Source organism: Capra hircus, chromosome 1 (genome assembly GCF_001704415.2).
Source record: "Capra hircus breed San Clemente chromosome 1, ASM170441v1, whole genome shotgun sequence".
Taxonomy (NCBI): Eukaryota; Metazoa; Chordata; class Mammalia; order Artiodactyla; family Bovidae; genus Capra; species Capra hircus.
The window spans coordinates 137,906,880-137,925,609 of record NC_030808.1 but is presented as its reverse complement, the minus strand read 5'-3'; the positions used below and the strand labels follow the sequence as shown (position 1 = coordinate 137,925,609).

At 42.4% G+C, this 18,730-nt stretch overlaps 1 protein-coding gene across 1 annotated transcript in view; it reads right to left on the bottom strand.

The window, feature by feature from the left end:
- Positions 1–18,730, bottom strand: part of CPNE4 (copine 4) — a 649,396-nt gene that overhangs the window by 40,949 nt on the left and 589,717 nt on the right. The window contains exon 8 of the mRNA XM_018051359.1: positions 14,009–14,107. Within this exon, the coding sequence (XP_017906848.1) occupies positions 14,009–14,107 (99 nt within the window). The remainder of the gene's footprint in view (positions 1–14,008; positions 14,108–18,730) is intronic.

Genomic DNA, 18,730 nt, shown 5'->3' with positions numbered 1-18,730 from the left:
GACTGATGGGACATTAACAAAAGTGATATGAGCAGAGGTTTCACAAGTGCCTGTGCACTGGGGCTTGCCCTGCTCTTGCGGATTGAATGTTTTCACCACCATGTGAAATTAGCCTAGGCTGGTGTCCTAGGGGATAAAAGAGCACATTGAGAAACATCTCAGCTACTCCAGCTGCAGAGGCACAAATGCAGGAGTGAGTCCCCTTGGCATTGTTTGGAGCAGAGAGGAGTTTCGCAGAGGAACTCAGCCCAGATTGCTGACTTCTTGTCCTGTCTATAGCTGTGGCTTCCTAAAAAATCTCCCTGCCTCACTCTCTTGGCTCTCTACAACTGATTCTCTATACAGTAGCCAGAGTAATCTTGAAAAAAATTAATGTCACTAGACAATCTTATCATTCTCCAGCCTAGACTCCTCATAGCATTGCCCAATAAAACTTTCTGCAATAATGAGAAGATTACACATCTGTACCAACCAATGTGAAAGACACTAGCTACAGAACACTCGATATGTGTGTGTGTAAGTAAGAGAGAGAGAGAGTTGAAATTTAACTGAATTTAACTTGAAACTTATTAAAACTGAAATAGGTGTATATAGGTAGTGGCTACTAAATTGGAGAGTCTTCAGGGTGCTCTCAACACATTTATAGGAAAATAGAAACTCTTTTCTCCAAGCTATCAGAACCTTCTTTTCCTGGCCTCTGCCTCTGTTCTTGATCATGCATGTCTATGCATGGCTCCCTCACGCTCTCTGCTACAGATAAACTAGTCTCTTTACAGATCCTTAAACACACTAAACGCTTTTCTGACTCAGTAATTTGCAAAGTTCCCTCTACCTGAAATGCTGTTTCTTTGCTTTTTACATGGATGATATTTCATTTTTAAGGGCCCTCATGTTAAATTTCAATTTTTTTTCAGGTGATCTCTTTTATGTCACACCTTTATAACTAAAATGGCTCAGTTTTTTAATAGCATTTGTCACAATGTATAATTTCAGTTTTTGTTTTGTTGTTGTTCAGTCATTAAGTCATGTTTGACACTTTACAATGCCATGGACTGAAGCAGCCTGGGCTCTTCTGTCCTCCACCATGTCCTGGAGTTTGCACAGACTCACGTCCATTGAGTTGATGATGCTCTATAACCACCTCATCCTCTGCCACCCCTTCTCTTTTGCCTTCAATCTTTCCCAGCATCAGGGTATTTTCCAATGAGTCTGCTCTTTGCATCAGGTGGCCAAAGTATTGGAGCTTCAGCTTCAGCATCAGTCTTTCCAGTGAATATTCAGGGTTGATTTCCTTTTTCAGGATTGACTGGTTTGATCTCCTTGCAGTGCAAGAAACTCTCAAGGGTCTTCTCAGCACCAAAATTCCAAACTGTCAATTCTTCCGGACTCAGACACTTCTTTACTGTCCAAGTCTCACATCCACACATGACTACTGGAAAAACCAAAGCATTACCTATATTGACCTTTGTCAGCAGTGATACCTCTGCCTTTTACTATGCTGTCTAGGTTTGTCACAGCTTTCCTTACAGGAGCAAGGGTCTTTTAATTCCATGGTGGCAATAACCTCCACAGTGATTTTGGAACCCAAGGAAAGAAAATCTGTCACTGCTTCCACTTCCCCCCTTCTATTTGCCATGAAGTGATGGGACTATATACCATGATATTAGTTTTTGAAATGTTGCATTTCAAGCCAGCTTTTTCATTCTCCTCTTTCACCTTCATCAAGAGGCTCTTTAATTCCTCTTCACTTTCTGCCACTAGAATGGTATCATCTGCATACTGAGGTTGTTGATATTTCGGCAATCTTGATTATAGCTCGTGATTCATCTAGTCCAGCATTTCACATAATGTACTCTGCATATATTAATAAGTGAAAGAAGTAGGGTAACAATATACATCCTTAAAGTACTCCATTCTCATTTTTGAACCAGTCAATTGTTCCATGGCCAGTTAAAACTGTTGCTTCTTGACCCACACACAGGTTTCTCAGGAGACAGGTAAGGTGGTCTGGCACTCCCATCTCTTTAAGAATTTACCACATTTTGTTGTGATTCACACAGTCAAAGGATTTAGCATAGCCAGTGAAGCAGAAGTAGGTGTTTTTTCTGGAACACCCTTGCTTTCCCTATGATCTAATGAATGTTCTCAATTTAATTGATCTCTGGTACCTCTGCCTCTTGGAAACCCAAATCCTACATCTGGTTCACATACTTCTGAAGCCTAGCTTGAAGGATTTGGGGCATAACCTTGTTAGCATGTGAAATGAAGCAATTATACAGTAGTTTGAACATTCTTTGGCATTACCCTTTGGGATTGGAATGAAAACTGACCTTTTCCAGCCCTGTGGCCACTGCTGTGCTGTGTTGCTGTGCTTAGTCTCTCAGTGGTGTCTACTCTTTACCACCCCATGCTCAGTAGCCTGCCAGGCTCCTTTGTCCATGGGGATTCTCCAGGCAAGAATACTGGTGTGGGTTGCCATGCCCTCCTCCAGGGGACCTTCCAACCCAGGGATCAAACCCAGGTCTCCCGCACTGCAGGTGGATTCTTTACCAGCTGAGCCACAAGGGAAGCCTGAGAATACCGGAGTGGGTAGCCTATCCCTTCTCCAGGGGAATTTTCTGACCCAGGAATCAAACTGGGGTCTCCTGCACTGCAGGCAGATTCTTTACCAGCTGGGTTTGCTGACATATTGAGTGCAGCACTTTAACATCATCATCTTTTAGGATTTTAAATATCTCAGATGGAATTTCATCTCCTCCACTAGCTTTGTTTGTAGTAACATCTTCTTGACTTCATACTCTAGGATATGCAGCTCAGAAAGAGGGAGCACAACATCATGGTTTTCTGGGTCATTAAGACCTTAATTGTACAGTTCTGTTTATTCTTGCCACCTCTTCTTAATATCTCCTGCTTCTTTAGGTTCTTGCTGTTTCTGTCCTTTATTATACCCATCCCTGCATGAAAATTTCCCTTGATATCTCCAATTTTCTTGAAGAGAGTTTTAGTCTTTCCCATTCTATTGTCTCCCCCTATTTCTGTTCTTGTTCATTTAAGAAGGCCTTCTTATCTTTCCTTGCTATTCTCTGCAACTCTGAATTCAGTTTGGTATATCTATTCCTTTCTCCCTTGCTTTTTGCTTTTCTTCTTTCCTCAGGTATTTGTAAAGCCTCCTCAGACAACCACTTTGCCCTTGCGCATTTCTTTTTCTTGGGGATGGTTTTGGTCATTGACTCCTGTACAGTGTTATGAACTTCTGTCCATAGTTCTTCAGGCACTCTGTCTACCAGATCTAATCCCTTGAATCTATTTGTCACCTCCATTGTGAAATCATAAGGGATTTTATTTGGGTCATATCTGAATGGCCTAGTGGTTTTCCCTACTTTCTTCAATTTAAGCCTGAATTTTGCAATAAGCAGTTTATGATCTGAGCCACAGTTAGCTCCAAGATCTTGTTTTCACTGGCTGCATAGAGATTCTCCACCTTTGGCTGCAAAGAATATAGTCAATCTGATTTTGATATTGACCATCCGATGATGTCCATTTGTAGAGTCATCTCTAGTGTTGTTGGCAAAGTGTGTATGCTATGATCGGCCTGTTCTCTTGATAAAAACTCTGTTAGCCTTTGCCCTGCTTTATTTCGTACCCTGAGGCCAAACTTGCATGTTAGTCTGGGTATCTCTTGACTTCCTACTTTTGCATTCCAATCCCTTATGATGAAAAGGACACCTTTTTTGAGTGTTAGTTCTAGAAGGTGTTGTAGATCTTCACAGAACTTGTCAACTTCAGCTTGGCATCAGTTGTTGGGGTATAGATTTGGATTACTGTGATGCTGAATGGTTTGCTTGAAAACAAAACCCGAGATCATTCTGTTGTTTTTGAGATTGCACCCAAGTACTGCATTTTAGACTCTCTTATTGGGCTTCCATGGTAGGTCAGCTGGTAAAGAATCTGCCTGCGATGTGGGAGATCTGGGTTCGATTTGGCTCATCTTCAGGTGTCATATATTTCTGCCTTTTCATACTATTCATGGGTTTCTCGAGGCAAGAACACTAATGTGATTTGCCATTCTCTTCTCCAGTGAACCACATTTTGTCAGAATTCTCCACTATGACCTGGTGCAGGAGACCCTGATTCAATTCCTGGGTTGGGAAGATCCCCTAGAGAAGGGATAGGCTACCCACTCCAGTATTCTTGGGCTTCTCTGGTGGCTCAGACTGTAAAGAATCTGCCTGCAATGTGGGAGATCTGGGTTCGATCCCTGGGTTGGGAAGATCCCCTTGAGGAGGTCATAACCACCCACTCCTGTATTCTTGCCTGGAGAATCCCCATGGACAGAGGAGCCTGGCAGGCTGCAGTCCATTGGGTCACAAAAAGCCAGACATGACTGAGCAACTAAGCACACAGTGCACTGACTGTGAGGGATACTCCATTTCTTCTAAAGGATTGTTGCCCACAGTAGGCAATATAATGGTCATGTGAATTAAACTCACCCATTCCCATCCATTTTAGTTCATTTAGTTCTAAGATGTCAATGTTCAATCTTGCCATCTCCTGCTTGACCACGTCCAGTTCATGGACCTAACATTCCAGGTGCCTATGCAGCGTTATTCTTTACTGCATAAGATTTTACTTTAACCTAGTGGTAACATATCCACAACTGAGTGTTGTTTCTGCTTTGGCCCAGCCTCTTCATTCTTTCTGGAGCTATTTCTCCACTCTTCCCCATAGCATACCTACCAACCTGGGCAGGGGCTCATCTTCAGGTGTCATATATTTCTGCCTTTTCATACTATTCATGGGTTTCTCGAGGCAAGAACACTAACGTGATTTGCCATTCTCTTCTCCAGTGAACCACATTTTGTCAGAATTCTCCACTATGACCTGTCCATCTTGGGTGGCCCTGGATGGCCTGGCTCATAGCTTCATTGAGTTACACAAGGCTGTGATCCATGTGATCATTTTGGTCAGCTTTCTGTGATTTTTGTGTTCATTCCAAAGGCAGTGGTATTGTAGTTGTTGCTTATTCTGTCTGCCTTCTGATGGATGAGAATAAGAGGCAAGCTTCCTGATGGGAGACCCTGACTGTAGGGAAAACTGGGTCTTACTCTGGTAGAGGGGACAGATAGATTCAAGGGATTATATATGGGAGACAGAGTGTCTGAGAACTATGGACAGCTTTTCATAATATTGTACAGGAGGTGGTGACCAAAACCATCTCAAAGAAAAAGAAATGCCAAGAAGGCAAAATGGTTGTCTGAGGAGGCCTTATAAATAGCTGAGAAAAGAAGAGAAACAAAAGGCAAAGGAGAAAGGGAAAGATATACCCAACTGAATGCATAGTTCTAGAGAATAGCAAGGAGACATTAGAAAACTTCTTAAGTGAATAATGCAAAGTAACAGATGAAAATTATAGAATGGGAAAGACTAGTGATCTCTCAAGCAAATTGGAGATACCAAGGGAACATTTCTTGCAAGGATGGGGCACAATAAAGGACAGAAATGGCAAGGAATGAACAGAAGCAGAAGAGATTAACAGAGGTGGCAAGAATACACAGAAGAACTATACAAAAAAAGGCCTTACTGACCTGGATAACCACGGTAGTGTGGAAACTCACCTGGACCAGGCATTCTGTAGTGTGAAGTCAAGTAGGCCTTAGGAAGCATTACTATGAACAAAGCTAGTGGAGGTGATGGAATTCCAGTTGTGTTATTTAAAATCCTAAAAAATGAATGCTGTTAAAGTACTGCACTCATTATGAAAGCAAATTTAGAAAACTCAGCAATGGCCACAGGTCTGGAAAAATTCAGTTTTCATTCCAATCTTAAAGAAAGCAATGCCAAAGAATGTTCAAACTACTGTATAATTGTGCTCATCTCCCATCCTCAAGGTATTGCTCAAATTCCTTCAAGCTAGGCTTCAACACTACATGAACTGAGAACTTCCAGATATACAAGCTGGATTTAGAAAAGGCAAAGGAACCAGAGATGAAATTGCCAAAATCCATTGGATCAAAGAAAAAGGAAATTACAGAAAAAATCTACTTCTGCTTTATTGACTAGGTGAAAGCTTTTCTGTGAATCACAACAAATTCTTCAAGAAACGGAAATACTACACCACCTTTAACTGCCTCCTGAGAAACTGGAGGTCAAGAAGTTCAAGAAGTAACAGTTCAAACTGGACATGAAATAATGTACTAGGGTCCAGATTGGGAAAGGAGTATGTCAAGGCTGTATATTGCCACGCTGCTTATTTAATTTATATACAGATTACATCATGCAAAAATGCTGGGCTAGATGAAGCACAAGCTGAAATCAAGATCCCCAGGAGAAATATCAACAACCTCAGATATGCAGATGATACCACTCTAATGGCAGAAAACAAAGAGAAATTAAAGGGCCTCTGGATGAGGGTGAAAGAGGAGAGTGAAAAGCTGGCTTAAAACTCAACATTGAAAAGACCAATTCATCACTTCATGGCTAATAAAAGGGGAAAAGTGTAGAACCATCAGCAGATTTCCTTTTCCTAGGCCATGCCTGCGGGGCAACCCAAGACGGGCAGGTCATGGTGGAGAGGTCTGACAGAATGTGGTCCACTGGAGAAGGGAATGGCAAGCCACTTCAATATTCTTGCCTTGAGAACCCCATGAACACTATGAAAAGGCAAAATGATAGGATACTGAAGGAGGAACTCCCCAGGTCAGTAGGTGCCCAATATGCTACTGGAGATCAGTGGAGAAATAACTCCAGAAAGAATGAAGGGATGGAGCCAAAGCAAAAACAATACCCAGGTGAGGATGTGACTGATGATAGAAGCAAGATCTGATGCTTTAAAGAGCAATATTGCATAGGAACCTGGAATGTCAGGTCCATGAATCAAGGCAAATTGGAAGTGGTCAAACAGGAGATGGCAAGAGTGAACATCAACATTCTAGGAATCAGTGAACTAAAATGGACTGGAATGGGTGAATTTAACTCAGATGACCATTATATCTACTACTGCGGGCAGGAATCCCTTAGAAGAAATGGAGTAGCCATCATGGTCAACAGAAGAGTCCGAGATGCAGTACTTGGATGCAATCTCAAAAACAACAGAATGATCTCTGTTCATCTCCAAGGCAAACCATTCAATATCACAGTAATCCAAGTCTATGCCCCAACCAGTAACTCTGAAGAAGCTGAAGTTGAATGGTTTTATGAAGACCTACAAGGCCTTTTAGAACTAACACCCAAAAAAGATGTCCTTTTCATTATAGGGGACTGGAATGCAAAAGTAGGAAGTCAAGAAACACCTGGAGTAACAGGCAAATTTGGCCTTGGAATGAGGAATGAAGCAGGGCAAAGACTAATAGAGTTTTGCCAAGAAAATGCGCTGGTCATAGCAAACACTCTCTTCCAACAACAGAAGAGAAGACTCTACACATGGACATCACCAGATGGTCAACACCGAAATCAGATTGATTATATTCTTTGCAGCCAAATATGGAGAAGCTCTATACAGTCAACAAAAACAAGACCAGGAGCTGAGTGGCTCAGATCATGAACTCCTTATTACCAAATTCAGACTCAAATTGAAGAAAGTAGGGAAGACTGCTAGACCATTCAGGTATGACCTAAATCAAATCCCTTATGATTATACAGTGGAAGTGAGAAATAGATTTAAGGGCCTAGATCTGATAGATTGAGTGCCTGATGAACTATGGAATGAGGTTCGTGACATTGTACAGGAGACAGGGATCAAGACCATCCCCATAGAAAAGAACCGCAAAAAAGCAAAAGGGCTGTCTGGGAGGCCTTACAAATAGCTGTGAAAAGAAGAGAAGTGAAAAGCAAAGGAGAAAAGGAAAGATATAAGCATCTGAATGCAGAGTTCCAGAGAATAGCAAGAAGAGATAAGAAAGCCTTCCTCAGCGATCAATGCAAAGAAATAGATGAAAAGAACAGAATGGGAAAGACTAGAGATCTCTTCAAGAAAATTAGAGACACCAAGGAAATATTTCATGCAAAGATGGGCTCGATAAAGGACAGAAATGGTATGGACCTAACAGAAGCAGAAGATATTAAGAAGAGGTGGCAAGAATACGCAGAAGAACTGTACAAAAAAGATCTTCACGACCCAGATAATCATGATAGTGTGATCACTCATCTAGAGCCAGACATCCTGGAACGTGAAGTCAAGCAGGCCTTAGGAGGCATCACTACGAACAAAGCTAGTGGAGGTGATGTAATTCCAGTTGAGCTGTTTCAAATCCTGAAAGATGATGCTGTGAAAGTGCTGCACTCAATATGCCAGCAAATTTGTGGCCAGCAGTGGCCACAGAACTGGAAAAGGTCAGTTTTCATTCCAATTCCAAAGAAAGGCAATGCCAAAGAATGCTCAAACTACTGCACAATTGCACTCATCTCACATGCTAGTAGAGTAATGCTCAAAATTCTCCAAGCCAGGCTTCAGCAATACGTGAACCGTGAACTTCCAGATGTTCAAGCTGGTTTTAGAAAAGGCAGAGGAACCAGAGATCAAATTGCCAACATCTGCTGGATCATGGAAAAAGCAAGAGAGTCCAGAAAAACATCTATTTCTACTTTCTTGACTATGCCAAAGCCTTTGACTGTGTGGATCACAATAAACTGTGGAAAATTCTTCAAGAGATGGGAATACCAGACCACCTGACCTGCCTCTTGAGAAATCTGTATGCAGGTCAGGAAGCAACAGTTAGAACTGGACATGGAACAACAGACTGGTTCCAAATAGGAAAAGGAGTCCGTCAAGGCTGTATATTGTCACCCTGCTTATTTAACTTCTATGCAGAGTACATCATGAGAAAGGCTGGACTGGAAGAAACACAAGTTGGAATCAAGATTGCCGGGAGAAATATCAGTCACCTCAGATATGCAGATGACACCACCCTTATGGCAGAAAGTGAAGAGGAACTGAAAAGCCTCTTGATGAAAGTGAAAGAGGAGAGTGAAAAAGTTCGCTTGAAGCTAAACATTCATAAAATGAAGATCATGGCATCCGGTCCCATCACTTCATGGGAACTAGATGGGGAAACAGTGGAAACAGTGTCAGACTTTATTTTTCTGGGCTCCAAAATCACTGTAGATGGTGATTGCAGCCATAAAATGAAAAGACACTTACTCCTTGGAAGAAAAGTTATGACCAACCTAGATAGTATATTCAAAAGCAGAGACATTACTTTGCCAACAAAGGTCTGTCTAGTCAAGGCTATGGTTTTTCCTGTGGTCATGTATGGATGTGAGAGTTGGACTGTGAAGAAGGCAGAGCACCGAAGAATTGATGCGTTTGAACTATGGTGTTGGAGAAGACTCTTGAGAGTTCCTTGGGCTGCAAGGAGATCCAGCCAGTCCATTCTGAAGGAGATCAGCCCTGGGATTTCTTTGGAAGGAATGATGCTAAAGCTGAAACTCCAGTACTTTGGCCACCTCATGCGAAGAGTTGACTCATTGGGAAAGACTCTGATGCTGGGAGAGATTGGAGGCAGGAGAAGAAGGGGACGACAGAGGATGAGATGGCTGGATGGCATCACTGACACGATGGATGTGAGTCTGAGTGACCTCCAGGAGTTGGTGATGGACAGGGAGGCCTGGCGTGCTGTAATTCATGGGGTCGCAAAGAGTCAAACATGACTGAGCGACTGAACCTAACTCTAGGCTCCAAAAGCAGTGCACACCATGACTACAGCCATGAAATTAAATGATGCTTGCTCCTTGGAAGAAAAGATATGACAAACTTAATTCAGTTCAGTTCAGTCGCTCAGTCATGTCCGGCTCTTTGCGATCCCATGGACTGCAGCATGCCAGGCTTCCCTGTTCATCACCAACTCCTGGAGCCTACTCAAACTCCTGTCCATTGAGTCGATGATGCCATCCAACTATCTCATCCTCTGTCATCCCCTTCTCCTCCTGTCTCCAATCTTTTCCAGCATCAGGGTCTTTTTCAATGAGTTAGTTCTTCACATCAGGTGGCCAATGTATTGTACAGCTTCAGCATCAGTCCTTCCAATGAATATTCAGAACTGATTTCCTGCAGTCCAAGGGACTCTCAAGAGTCTTCTCTAACACCACAGTTCAAACCTAGACAGCGTATTGAAAAAGGAGGGACATCACTTTGCCAACAGGGTCCACATAGTCAAAGCTATAGTTTTTCCAGTAGTCACATACAGATGTTAGAGTTGGACCATAAAGAAGGGGCTGAGTGCTGAAGAATTGCTGTTTTCCAATTGTGGTGTTGGAAAAGTCTTCTCAGAGTCCCTTGGGCAGCAAGGAGGTCAAACCAGTCAATCCTGAGGGAAATCAACCCTGAATATTCATTTGAAGGACTGATACTGAAGCTATATCTCCAATACTTTAGCCACCTGATGTGGAGAGTCAACTCCTTGGAAAACACTCTGATACTGGGGCAGATGGAGGCCAAGAGGGAAAGGGAATGACAGAAGATGAGATGGTTTGATGGCATCACTGACTAAATAGACATGAATTTGAGCAAACTCAGGGAGATAGTGAAAGACTGGGAAGCCTGGCATGCTGCAGTCCATGGGGCTGCAGAGATCTGGATACATCTTAATGCCTGAACAAGAACATATGATCCATTTCCTCAGAGGCACTTAAAGACTCTTTCTTGTTTGTTTTAAAGCATCAGACTTCAGTATGCTTCAGTTGTGATGTATGCTATAATCTTACTTTTAATATGTTCCCAGCATTCTAAAGACGTAATGTTTCCCATGTTTATCGGTTTGTTTATTTCTCTTTGTAAAGGAGAACAAGGCAAAACTTGGTAAAACTCTTTAAAACTCCAGAGGGTGATGTGGATAACTGTCATTAATTTATTAACTCAAAGGGGCCTTGTCTTGTGCATTCAAAGAACCAACATCATCTCTGGATAAGTTCCTAGTTATCTGGGGAGTCACTTTCTTTATAGCTTACTGTTGGTTTTAATTATAGTCCTGAAACTCAGAAAGCCTGCTTATGGGTGAAGGCCTCTATCTGACAAATTTCTTGCAATGCTGGGTGTACAACAGTATATGGAGTGGGTTGTGGAAGCTATGCAGAGAACTGTGCTTGACTTCTCAGGCCAAAGAAAGGTATTCAGCAACTGGTCTGATTCTGAGTAAGCCTTTGATCCTAAAGGGTATTAATTTATGTCCATCCAGTCTGGTTAAATCTTGACTTATATCTGAAAGGAGAGACTTGAAGAATGAGTTGGGACATTTTCCCTGAGCAGTAATTCTGAGCAGATCAGGCACTGAGTCTTATCCCTTACAGAAAAGGTCTTTCTTTGCTATCACTCTTTTCTGGTCTCTGAGTCTAGTGGTCCCAGAGTAAGGATGGCAGATATCTTGGCTTGAGTTCTTCCAGAAGCTAATGCTAAAGCAAAGATTTAAATTCAAGTAGCTGGGCTATTTACAATCCTAAAAGATGATGCTGTTAAAGTGTTGTACTCAACATGCCAGCAAATTTGGAAAAACTTGGCAGTGGCTATAGGATTAGAAAAGGTCAGCTTTCATTCCAATCCCAAAGAAGGGCAATACCAAAGAATATTCAAACTACCATAAAATTATGCTGATTTCACATGCTAACAAAGTTGTGCTCAAAATTCTTCAAGCTAGGCTTCAGCAGTATGTGAACTGATAATTTCTAGATATACAATCTGGGTTTTCAAGAAGCAGAGGAACCAGAGATCAAATTACCAACATTCATTGGATCATGGGGAAAGCAAGGGAGTTCCAGAAAAACAGCTACTTCTGTTTCATTGACTGTGCTAAAGCCTTTGACTGTGTGAATCACAACAAACTATGGAAGTTCTTACAGAGATAGGAGAACCAGATCACCTTACCTGTCTCCTGAGAAACCTGTGTGTGGGTCAAGAAGCACAGTTCGAACAGGACATGGAACAATGGACTGCTTCAAAACTGGGAAGGGAGTATGACAAGGCTGTATATTGTCACCCTGCTTATTTCACTTAGATGCAGAATACATCATGTGAAATGCTGGGCTAGATGAATTACAAGCTGTAATCAAGATTACCAGGAGAAATATCAACAACCTAAGATATGCAGATGATACCACTCTAGTGACCAAAAGTGAAGAGGAACTAAAGAGCCTCTTGATGAAGGTGAAAGAGGAGAGTGAAAAAGCTGGTTTAGAACTCAACATTCAAAAAATGAAGATCACGGCATCTGGTCTCATCAGTTCATGGCAAATAGAAGGGGGAAAAGTAGAGACAATGACAGATTTTATTTTCTTTGTCTCCAAAATCACTGTGGATGGTGACTGTACCCATGAAATTAAAAGACGTTTGCTCCTTGTAAGGAAAGTTACGACAAACCTAGACTGTGTGTTAAAAAGGAGAAACATCATTTTGCCAACAAAGGTCAATATAGTCAAAACTATGGTTTATCCAGTAGTCATAAATGGATGTGAGAGCTGGACCATAAAGAAGGGGTTGAGCCCTGAAGAATAGATGCTTTTGATTTGTGGTACTGGAGAAGACTCTTGAGTTCCTTGGACCACAAGGAGATCAAACCAGCCAATTCTGAAGGAAATCAACCCTGAATATTCATAGGAAAGACTGGTGCTAAAGCTTCAGTACTTTGGCCACTTGATATGAAGAGCTGACTCACTGGAAAAGACTTGATACTGGGAAAGATGCTGGGAAAGATGCTGGGAAAGAAGGCAAAAGGAGAAAGTGGTGGCAGAAGAGGAGATGGTTAGATAGCATCACTGACTCAATAGACATGAATCTGAGCAAACTCCAGGAGATAGTGGAAGACAGAGGAGCCTGGTGTGCTGCAGTCAATGGGGTCACAAAGAGTCACACATGACTTAGCAACTGCACAACAACAAGAACAACAATTCATCTAGTAGGTATTTCCAGGAAACGAGAGTAGAAGAGTGGGGAACTGGGAGAGGGAAGCAGCCAAAAAGGGGTGTGTGATCAAGTCAGGGACTCCATTGTCAGCCAGGCCAGTCCCTGCTGGTGAGCTGTGGGCAGCTGCTCAGAGCACACCTCAGAGTTCTGCTGCCTGAAGGGCAATAGAGATGGGGTGTTATATCCTGCTTACCACTAGCTATTTTTTGAGGGCAGCTATCTGAAATATGTACATCTTCCCTGACACATTCAGCCTGCTTTTGGCAGGTGCAGAGTAGGATTCAGCAGCCAGAAAAAGCTCTCAGGCAAAGAGATTCAGGTTCTGCAGCTGAAGTTGGGCAGGTGAACCCTGAACAGGTCAGAGCAGAAGTTACATGGACAGGGTCCAGAAGACAGCAACTGAATAACAGATGTATGTATGTATCTATCAAAGCACAGTTGCCTGAAAGATACACCAAGAAGGGGCAGGCTTCTGCATGATGCAGTGAAATCCCTATGTGCCCCTGTGGTTTTTGGTAGTGTTCAGATTTATGTCTTGGTATCAAGAATGAAATGGTGAGACTAACTGAAAATCTGGTGCCCAAAATTCAAACTTGAAGGAATCAATTTGTCCAAAGCATTAAATGTGTAATTAATGCTATCAGGTTATGGAAATGTAGAGCTGGAAAAAATACTGCTACTAGATAATAACAATAGTACATATTTTGTAAGTGAAGACACCCTGCCAAGTGCGAATCATGAACTATCTCATTTAGTCTTCACAGGTAGGTACCATTATCACCTTAATTATTTTTTTTTTAAGTGAGAAAGCTGAGGCACAGAGGAACTAAGTCACTTGTCCAGGGCTACACAGCTAAAGAAAATTTGAACCATCCTTATTTGACTCCTCCACTTTGCCAGTGGAGGAATGGTATCACACTGGGCAGGGTCCTGTCCAAAGTCACACTAGTTGCTGTAGACTGGGGTTGGCACTAGCACCTGGGTTATGGATCCCTCCATGCTCCCTCCTGGCCTCATTTAATTATACACTAATATTTCACCTCTAGCTGCTCTGTCTGGGTGCTAACAAGGCATCGTGACAGGCGAGTCTGGGAGAAATACCACAGGGGGCTCACCACATACCTGTTTGCCTTCCATCGCTCCTCTCATCTCCTTGAAGGTTGAAGTGAATTCTCCAATGAAGTCATGTTTGCCATTGGAGTCCCAGTCCCATACTATGCACTGCAACAGAAAAGAAGTAATTTTTTTAAAAATTAAGAATGTGTCCACAGCAGCTGAAGGCAACGAAAACTTTCTGGGTCAAAAGTCTAGGATTGCAGCCTGTGGGATGAGGTACACCTTTGGTCTCCACTGGCTTTACTTAGCATTTTTGTCATGATCTCCTAGAAGCCCTGTTCTACAACAGTGACTAATAATTTGGCCATTTTTCAGGCAAGTTCAGTAAGACCAAAAGGAGATAAGTGACTTGCCAAAGGTACCACGTAGTGAATGAAAAGTCTGGGATTTGAAGGTAAGTATCCTGACTCCAGCACTAATGCTTTCCCCACAGCAGAGCCTCTGTGGTTTGTAGATGGAACCAGGTGCCTGAGCTGATGCCTGTAGCTTCCACAGTGGCAGCAATGATTTGATTATATGAATCACATTTTCTTTTTCTTTTTTTTTTTCTGAAGGCAAGAGAGCCAAAAAGTGAGATCATTAATTATACTCAAGCAAAAAATGGGTGAAAAACAGAGAGGTGAGTTACATTGGTTAAAAAGCATGCGTACATCACAGTTAAGACATGACCTTCCAACAAGAGGGCTCCATCTAACAGTGCTAATGCTACTTTCTGGGCTCCCAAGTAACACTTTGCAGAGTAATGCAGGTTAAATCAGTAGCCACCCCTCTGCTTGGTCACATGCTCTTAGATAAAGAGGGAATCCCCATATTTTCTAGTGAGGAGGTTGGACTAGGGTCTCAAGCACTTCAAATGTCACTTCTACATCTTAAATCAGGGATTTGCAATCAGGAACCCCAGACCTCAGATAAGATCAAGGGAGTAAATGAGACATTTACCTCAGAGGTTTTCCCTGGAATATTGGGGTACATGGGGCATCCTGGCCTTTTGTTTTTGGATGAAGAACCTGCTGGTCAGTCCTTCCTGGCAAACTTGGTGTATAAATCTATTTTCTGACCCTGTGGGATACTGAACAGACCTAAAATGAAATGCTGCCCCAAACAAAACATAATCTCCCCCTAAACTTATTCCTGAGCTTCCCTTGTGACTCAGCTGGTAAAGAATCTGTGTGCAATTCAGGAGACCTGGATTCAACCCCTGGGTTGGGAAGATCTCCTGGAGAAGGGAAAGGCTATCCACTCCAGTATTCTGGCCTAGAGAATTCCATAACTGTATAGACCTTGAGGTTGCAAAGAGACAGACATGACTGAGTGACTTTCACTTTCTCTTTTTTTTTTTCTTTTCTTTTCTTTTACTTTACAATACTGTATTGGTTTTGCCATACATCAACATGAATCCGCCACGGGTGTACATGTGTTCCAAATCCTGAACCCCCCTCCCACCTCCCTTATTCCTACTCATTTATTTTCTGTCACAGTGGATTTATCAACATCCATCCAGTGGGTAACATCATTCAGGAAGCACATGGTGAACAGCACACTGTCAAACACTTGTCCACTGATCTCAGCTACTCACCACAGGGGTTTTTCTCTCTCTTTGTCAGTTCCTGCCCACTGACCCTGACACTCACACAGTCATTAGCTGTAGCCAGAAGTAAAGGAAAGCTTCTCCAGCTTGGACACAGAAAGAGAAGGAAGTGTGTTCCTGGGACTCTTTCTTTTAGGCTCTTAACTTTGCCCAGTAGTGAACTCAGCCCTAGGATACTGATGGTCAGATACTGAGTCTGATGGTCAGATACCCAGTCTTCTGTCTTGGGGAGAAGCAGATAAGAATGCAAAGGGGTCAAAACCAATAAGAGGAAGAGAAGAGAAAGCAGACTTTTCTACACTCCCTTGTGTCTTACTGTGTTTCTTTTTAACTCTTCCCTAAAATATAGGAAAAGCAGGAGAGTAGGATTGACATATGTATATACTACCATGTGTAAAATAGATAGCTAGTGGGAAGCTGCTGTATATATAGCACAGGGACCTCAGCTTTGTGTTCTGTGATGACCTAGATGGGTGGGATAGGGAGGGCAGAGGTCCAAGAGGGTGGAGATATATATATAGTTATGGCTGATTGCAGCCATGAAATTAAAAGATGCTCATGCCTTGGAAGAAAAGTTATGACCAACCTAGATAGCATATTCAAAAGCAGAGACATTACTTTGCCAACAAAGGTCTGTCTAGTCATGGCTATGGTTTTTCCAGTAGTCATGTATGGATGTGAGAATTGGACTGTGAAGAAAGCTGAGCACTAAAGAATTGATGTGTTTTTTTTTTTTAATTTTAAAGTCTTTAATTCTTACATGTGTTCCCAAACATGAACCCCCCTCCCACCTCCCTCCCCATAACATCTCTGTGGGTCATCCCCATGCATCAGCCCCAAGCATGCTGTATCCTGCGTCAGACATAGACTGGCGATTCGATTCTTACATGATAGTATACATGTTAGAATGCCATTCTCCCAAATCATCCCACCCTCTCCCTCTCGCTCTGAGTCCAAAAGTCCGTTATACACATCTGTGTCTTTTTTCCTGTCTTGCATACAGGGTCGTCATTGCCACCTTTCTAAATTCCATATATATGAGTTAGTATACTGTATTGGTGTTTTTCTTTCTGGCTTACTTCACTCTGTATAATCGGCTCCAGTTTCATCCATCTCATCAGAACTGATTCAAATGAATTCTTTTTTTACGGCTGAGTAATACTCCATTGTGTATATGTACCACAGCTTTCTTATCCATTCATCTGCTGATGGACATCTAAGTTGTTTCCATGTCCTGGCTATTATAAACAGTGCTGCGATGAACACTGGGGTACATGTGTCTCTTTCAATTCTGGTTTCCTCGGTGTGTATGCCCAGTAGTGGGATTGCTGGGTCATAAGGTAGTTCTATTTGCAATTTTTTAAGGAATCTCCACACTGTTCTCCATAGTGGCTGTACTAGTTTGCATTCCCACCAACAGTGTAGGAGGGTTCCCTTTTCTCCACACCCTCTCCAGCATTTATTGCTTGCAGATTTTTGGATCGCAGCCATTCTGACTGGTGTGAAGTGGTACCTCATTGTGGTTTTGATTTGCATTTCTCTGATAATGAGTGATGTTGAGCATCTTTTCATGTGTTTGTTAGCCATCTGTATGTCTTCTTGGAGAAGTGTCTATTTAGTTCTTTGGCCCATTTTTTGATTGGGTCGTTTATTTTTCTGGAATTGAGCTGCATAAGCTGCTTGTATATTTTTGAGATTAGTTGTTTGTCAGTTGCTTCATTTGCTATTATTTTCTCCCATTCAGAAGGCTGTCTTTTCAAGGACTGATGTTTTTGAACTGTGGTGTTGGAGAAGACTCTTGAGAGTCCCTTGGGCTGCAAGGAGATCCAACTAGTCCATTTTAAAGGAGATCAGTCCTGGGTGTTCTTTGGAAGGAATGATGCTATAGCTGAAACTCCAGTACTTTGGCCACCTCATGCGAAGAGTTGACTCATTGGAAAAGATTCTGATGCTGGGAGGGATTCGGGGCAGGAGGAGAAGGGGATTGCAGAGGATGAGATGGCTGGATGGCATCACCAACTTGATGGAAGTGAGTTTGAGTGAACTCTGGGAGTTGGTGATGGACAAGGAGGCCTGACGTGTTGCAATTCATGGGGTTGCAAAGAGTCGGACACGACTGAGCGACTGAACTGAACTGAACTGATGGCTGATTTCACTTTGTTGTACAGCAGAAACTAACACATCATTGTAAAGCAATTATACTCCAATCAAAAAAAGAATATAGGGAAAGCAAGAGGGAATGTATATAATATTTTGGTTTGTCACTGAATCTGAAGCAAAACTATCACTTCTTCTGTGCCCTCTTTTAGGTTTTCCATCATGCTTCCATGAGTTACTGCCCTTCTTCCACCTGCTGCCATAACTTTCAAGACGTTTGCTCTCTTTAGGGGCAGAGCCCCCCTGGGGTGGAGGATGAGTCAGGCCCAGCAGGGCTCCAGGCCCCGCCTCCTTGGGTGGGCATGACTGCTTACTTAGGCTCTGCTTCTTCAATCAGTGTCATTTCTCATCACAGCAGTTGCAGAATTCTGTTTTGACCTTTTTCAGAAGGGATCCCAGAGGAAGGAAGACACAGTGAGGCATAAATATAAAAACACTATTTTCCTCTCTCTCCCTGCCATGAAGCTGGCTTATATGACAGCTCTGATGCAACTGGCAGAGGAATGCATCTTGGTGAAGAGTAAACAGATCAACTGCTCTGCAGAAAAGTTGAGACAGAGGCAGGGTTCTTGGTGTAAATCAATGAGGAAGCCTTGACAGACTGATGAGAAAGAAGCAGCTCAAAACCATCTACAAGCCAGGAGGCCTTCTCAAGTTCTTAAGCTCACAGTGGAGTTTATCATCTTAAAATGTCTAAGCTTGATAGATGGCCTTGTTCACAGAGAAGGAAATTAGTGAAAGAGAAGGGAAGTGACTCCTACAAGTTCATCTAGTACAGGATGGAGATGAAGTCCAGGTGTCCTACCTACCTAATTTCCACCCGATCACAAAATATCAAATTACAATAGTTACAACACATATAGTGCTTACTATGTGCCAGAAACTGTCCTGAATACTTTACCCAGATTCATGTATAACCCAGAACAATTTATCATTATGCCCACTTTACAGACGAGGAAACCAAGGCACAGATAGGTAGAGTA